This window comes from Sus scrofa, unplaced genomic scaffold, assembly GCF_000003025.6.
Source record: "Sus scrofa isolate TJ Tabasco breed Duroc unplaced genomic scaffold, Sscrofa11.1 Contig2561, whole genome shotgun sequence".
Taxonomy (NCBI): Eukaryota; Metazoa; Chordata; class Mammalia; order Artiodactyla; family Suidae; genus Sus; species Sus scrofa.
The window spans coordinates 48,671-55,338 of NW_018085125.1; the positions used below are offsets into that span (position 1 = coordinate 48,671).

The 6,668-nt window shown below is 37.0% G+C and overlaps 1 protein-coding gene across 1 annotated transcript; it reads left to right on the top strand.

The window, feature by feature from the left end:
- Nucleotides 1-323: 323 nt before the first annotated feature.
- On the top strand, nucleotides 324-1,838 carry LOC110258623 (olfactory receptor 2J3-like). Its single transcript, XM_021081919.1, has one exon. The coding sequence runs from the start codon at nucleotides 328-330 to the stop codon at nucleotides 1,252-1,254; it is 927 nt and encodes a 308-aa protein (XP_020937578.1). The 5' UTR covers nucleotides 324-327; the 3' UTR covers nucleotides 1,255-1,838.
- Nucleotides 1,839-6,668: the final 4,830 nt, after the last annotated feature.

The following is a 6,668-nucleotide window of genomic DNA, read 5'->3' on the forward strand; positions in this document are numbered from 1 at the left end:
AGTAATTTTTAGCATTCATTTATGTTTTTCTAACTCTGCCCTTGCTTCTCTGTTTATCATTTAGGATCCTGATGATAGAAATAGCTTTCTCTTCCCTACCACTCATATATTGTTTTTAAATGTATTGGTATTAGTTTGCAGATTCTTATTTTTTTCAATTCATTACTATCATAGTTTCTCTTAGTGGCCAAATTATCTGAGAATTGAACAGTGGTAGATCTTTGAAACTGGATTCTGTTTCTTTTTCATGTTTTCCTATGGTTCATAGAGTATTTCCTTACTTTTTGTGGGGTGTATGGGATTCTCTTCTCAGGTAATAAGAAGTGAATGATGATGGAAAAAATCAATGCAACTTTGGAAGGCTACTTTGTTCTACTGGGTTTTTCTAATTGGCCTCATCTGGAAGTAATACTCTTTGTGGTTATCTTGATGTTCTACTTGATGACATTGATAGGCAACCTGTTCATCATCATCTTGTCATACGTAGATGCCCATCTACACACACCCATGTATTTCTTCCTCTCAAACCTCTCTTTTCTGGATCTCTGCTATACCACCAGCTCCATCCCTCAGTTGCTGATCAACCTCTGGGGCCCAGAAAAAAAAATTTCTTACAATGGTTGCATGACTCAACTTTATTTCGTCCTTGCATTGGGATCCACAGAATGTGTGCTGCTGGTGGTGATGTCCTATGACCGTTATGCAGCTGTATGTAGACCCTTGCATTACACTGTCCTCATGCACCCTCGTTTTTGCCATCTGTTGGCTGTGGCTTCTTGGGCAAGTGGCTTTACCAACTCAGCACTTCATTCCTTCTTTACCTTTTGGGTACCCCTGTGTGGACATCGCCAAGTGGACCATTTCTTGTGTGAAGTTCCAGCACTGCTTAGACTGTCATGCATTGATACTCATGCTAATAAGCTGACCCTCATGATCACAAGCTCCATTTTTGTTCTCATACCTCTCATCCTCATTCTCAGCTCCTATGGTGCCATTGCCCGTGCTGTGCTGAGGATGCAGTCAACAGCTGGACTTCAGAAAGTCTTTGGGACATGTGGAGCCCATCTTATGGTTGTATCCCTGTTTTTCATTCCAGCCATGTGCATATACCTTCAGCCCCCATCAGGAAATTCTCAAGATCAAGGAAAGTTCATTGCCCTTTTTTACACTGGTGTCACGCCTAGCCTCAACCCTCTAATCTATACCCTGAGAAACAAAGATGTAAGAGGGGCAGTAAGAAGATTAATGGGGTGAGGTGAGCCTGTGTATCTGTGACATTAATGGTATAATGGAGCATCTCTTCAACCATTGGTTCATCTATCCATCTATTCATCAACCACTCTCATTTCCTCACTCTCTCAGTACTTATTGAGAATATACTGTCACAAGGTCATGGAGTTTGTGGTGGCAGATATGAATTAAATGCAATCTTCCTAAATACTAATCACTCTCTACTGGAGAAAATAGCCATGTAAAATCAAGATAAAACATCAGTATTAATTTTCAGTGCATAAACCTAATCAAAAATGAGGCATGAAATTTGTTGTAAAAATTGATAAAATTCAGGTTAATTTACTATGGAAAGATGATATTCTTAATTTAAAAACCCTAGAGTATGTTTTTTAATTTCTTGCTTTTTAGGCAGAATTTGTCATAACATTTGACTTCTATCTTGGTTTAACAAAAGACATAGTGAAACACTTTAGATATTTTCTCCAACACTATTATGCTATTTTGAATACTAGTGAATATTGAGAGGAAGTTTGGTTTGTATTTTTTTTTGTCTTTTTTTAGGGCTGCTCTTATGGCATATGGAGGTTCCCAGCCTAGGTGCTGAATTGGAGCTGCAGCTGCCGGCCTACACCACAGCCACAGCAATGCTGGATCCTTAAGCCACTTGAAAGAGGCCAGGGATCAAACCTATGTTCTTATGGATGCTAGTCAGATTCTTTTCTGCTGAGCCACAATGGAAACTTCTGGTTTGTATTCTTTAAAAATCCCATTATCATTAGTAAAAAAAATAAGGTTTATGAATTGTAACAAGAAGACCTCTGAAATAATGCAGAAGAAGTAAACATCTCATATTTCTCTTCGTTCCCCAAGGTAGTGAGAAGTGTAAAGGAGGTGGAAATAAGCTGTAAAGCTGCAGATATATGGATTGTAAAATAATGGTCATCATAGGCTAGGTGTTGTTAGGTAAATTAAGCCCTTAGAACACCTGCATAGCTTAAGAAGCAGTAAGGAATATGTGAGGCAGAATTAGTACTAGGCTCTGAAAGAATGAGTTGATACGTCTGATAAGTACTTGAAAGAATTACTTGAAAATGTATTGGAAAAATTTTGTGATAAAAATTATATGAAAATGTTACCTTTTTTTCCTCTTTAAGCTTGATCTGATTTGAATATTTGTGGTTAGAAAGTTCATTATGAAAATCAATTTGCATATTTTTTCAAATGAATAAATTTTTTTTTTAATGTATCCATGGCATTTGGAAGTTCCTGGGCCAGAGATTGAATCTGACCAATGCCACAGCTGCGGTGACCCTGAATCCTTAACCTACCATGCCACAGCAAGAACTCCATAAATGCATTTTTAAAAATTAAAGTAATAGTTTTGTTACCTGTATTATTGCCACCATTTCCATCTCAAATAAGTGTACTATGTATATAACATTTAAAATTGGTACTCATATTGAGCTAAAGTGGAATAAGGCTAAAGGACAATTCAATATAAAGTAAAATCTTGGCAACACCTGATTTTTTTGTGTAACCCAAATGTCAATTATAGTTTTGGGGGCCTCTAAAGTTCGGATATGATTGATTCAAATCATATTCCCTAAATTTTCAAAATGCACAACATATCCCCAAACTTCCCCTCAATTTTTTTTTTTTGTCTTTTTGCCATTTCTTGGGCTACTCTCACAGCATTTGGAGGTTCCCAGGCTAGAGGTCGAATTGGAGCTGTAGCCACTAGCCTACGCCAGAGCCACAGCAACGTGGGATCCAAGCCATGTCTGCAGCCTACACCACAGCTCACGGCAATGCTGGATGGTTAACCCACTGAGCAAGGGCAGGGACTGAACCCGCAACCTCATGATTCCTCGTCGGATTTGTTAACCACTGCGCCACAACGGGAACTCCCCCCTCAATTTCTTGTGTGGTTTGCAATTACATTGATTCTGATATATTTGTCTTCTTTGTTGTCTGTGATTATCTCCAACTAGGCATAAAAAATAATATGGTATATATTCATTTGTTCTTAACCTACTGTTCAAAAAATGAAGAACCAAGAAGCATGTATATAAAAGAACTTTGAATAAATAATGGGGTCATGTAGAATAGACCATCATGGAGCAAAAGAGCTTTTAGAAACTTAAAAGACATAGCTTAGTTCTTTGAACCATCTTATACTTATCGAAATCTTAATTGGTTGGGACACCTCATGTAATACCCTAATCTCTCACTATTTAACAAAAAAAACTTTGAAATTTCCCATTTTCTTCCCTTTCTGCTTGCAAAACATATAAATGTATTTTTCTATGTGTAGACTATTTTTCTTAGAACGCAAAATTTTAGCATATATGATTCTTAATCCTAGCCATATTATTATATATTCTCTTTAATTTATAATATAAAATAAAGATCAGTTTCAAAAAATTCTCCCAAAGATGAACAAGATGCTATTGTTTTTTATTGTTTATATTTTCAAACTATATGAACCTTTTGCAGTTTAATCAGAGGCATGGTAAAAGTATGTTTTTTCTCACTTTGTAGATAAGAAAACTGAAGGGAAGAAGATGTGTGACTTACCTAAGCTTAAATAACTTGTATATAACAAATCAAGTAAGGTCAGTAGATTTTGGCCTGAATTCCCCCCCCCTTTTTTTTGTGTGTGTGTTTTTAGGGCTGAACTTGTGACATATGGAAGTTCCCAGACTAGGGATTGAATAGGAGCTGCAGCCGCCAGCCTATGCCACAGCCACAGCAACATGGGATCTGAGCTGTGTCTGTGACTTATACCACAGCTCACAGCAACACCGGATCCCCAACCCACTGAGTGAGGCCAGGGATCGAACCCCCATCCTCATGCATACTAGTCGGATTTGTTTCCCCTGTGCCACAGTGGGAACTCCCTGAGTTCCTTTCTTATGGCCAACAACACTCAAGGTAAACTAGAAGGTCTGAGACCCTACCATTGCCAACCCTAAACCTAAAGCCAATATTTGGTAAATTGACAGTCACACAGCACACATTAATTTGGGTCACAGACAACTTTACTGAAGAGCTAACAATGAATTCAGCCTTTTCTCAGCTAAGAATGGAGGCTAAATGCATTGAAGGACCAGCTGCTTCTTTATACCAGTAAATTTCTACTCCCTATCTGGACACTGTCTCCCAATCTCTGTCCGCTTCATCTCCACCTATTCCTGTGCAGCACTTCCCTAAACACATGCTCAATTGCATCTTCTGAGTCTATCTCAGCAGTGCAAAATGATTGGCACAAATATGTCATTGGATAATCACAGAAACTAGCTCTGGCTTCCAGCCCAGATACACTCATTCTCTGCTTTTTTATTGGCCTCAGTGTCACATACTGTATCTCTTTTTACAAATGTGAAGCTGAAAGGCCACTGGTTATCATATGCTATGCCAACAACAAGTGGCATCAAGCATAATAAATTTTAAATACAAATCTGCCATATTCTATTTACAATTCAGTACCAATAAAACTTAAAGAAAAGAAAATAGTATAGATTTACTATAGATTTTCATCAGATTTCACAATGTTAATATTTTGCTATGAGTACTTTGATATTCTGTCTATAATAATGTAATATTAATGTGCATTTCAATATTTTTCTGAAATACTGTGGAGTATAATGCAACCTAGTCCTAAGTGTTCCTGAGAGTATTTTCTAAATTAAAGATCAAATCCAGGATTTCAAATTGAATTTGAGTGTTATGTTTCTTGTCCTTTAATCTGGAACCATTTTTCAGTTTTTCTTTGCCTTTAATGAGCTTAGTATTTTTGAAGAGTACAGGTCATTTACATCATACAATACTGTTCAATTTAGATTTGACTAGTGTTTATGCAGAATGAGAATATTCGTTTTTGACAGTACCAGCAGTGATATTGTGTCCGCTTGAGTGCATTTTTTTCTTTTTTTTTTTTTTTTGCTTTTTAGGGTGACACTTGCAGCATATGGAGGTTCCCAGGCTAGGGGTCGAATCCGAGCTGCAGCTGCTGGCCTACTCCAGAGCCACAGCAATGTGGGATCCAAGCTGTGTCTGTAATCTACACCACAGCTCACGGCAAGGCGGATCCTTAACCCTCTGAGTGAGGCCAGGGATTGAACCGCGTCCTCATGGTTCCTAGTCGGATTCGTTAACCACTGCGCCACGACGGGAACTCCTATTTTTCTATTATTGGTGATATGAATTTTGAACACTTGGATAACATGGTGTGGCCAGGATTCTCAACTACAAAGTTACTATGTTTCATTTGGTATTCATGAGAACCTTGTGGAGAGACTGATGAAATTAGGTAAATTCTGTTTTCCTTTATTTATTTGATATTGAGTTTTACTTATTGAATTTTAATTTTTTCCTTAAGTTTTTTCGAGATATTGATGTACAACATATGTAAGTTCAAGGTGTACAATGTGGTGATTTATACATGTATATACTGCAAATGTTTACCACAGCCATGGTCATTAACCCATCTATTCCCTTACTTATTATACATTTTTTTTTGTAGTAAGAGCATTTAAGATCTATTCTCCTATCAACTTTCAAGTATATAATACAGTATTGTGAATTATGTCACCAGGCTAAATTAGAACCCCAAATTTATTCATTTTATTTTATTATTATTGTTTTTAATTGAATATAGTTGATTTACAATGTTATGCACATTTCTGCTGTATAGCAAAGTGACCCAGTCATACATATACGTATGTGTGTGTGTATATATATACATAAACATTCATTTTTTAATATTATTTTCCATTATGGTCTATCTCAGGAGATTGGATAAACGATACAGTACAACCTTATTGTCTATACATTCTAATTGTAATAGTTTGCATCTACTAACCCCAAACTCCCAGTCCATCCCACGCTCTCCCTTCTCTCCCTTGGCAACCGCAAGAGTGTTCTCCATGTCTGTGAGTCTGTTTCTGTTTTGTAGTTAGGTTCATTTGTGCCCTATTTTAGGTTCAATATGTCAGTGATATCATCTGGTGTTTGTCGTTCTTGTTCTGACTTACTTCACTTAGAATGATGTTCTCTAGTTAATCCATGTGGCTGTGAGTGGCATTATTTTGTTCTTTTTATGGCTGAGTAGATTTTCATTATATATAGGTACCATATCAATCCATTCATCTGGTGATGGACATTTAGGTTTTTTCCATGTCTCGGGTATTATGAATACTGCTGCAAAGAACATGGGGGTAGATGCATCTTTTTGAATTGTGGTTATGTATGCATATAAGCCCAGTAGTGGAATTTCTGGATCATATGGTAGTTCTAGATTTAATTTTCCAAGAAACCTACATACTGTTTTCCATAGTGGTTGTACCAATTTACATTCCCCCTAACAGTGTAGGAGAGTTCCCCTTTCTCCATACCCTCTCCAGCATTTGTTATTTGTAGACATATTAATGATG

Excerpts from the sequence above, each read along its gene's own strand:
- LOC110258623 (XM_021081919.1), top strand. The coding sequence starts at position 328 with ATGATGATGGAAAAAATCAATGCAACTTTGGAAGGCTACTTTGTTCTA.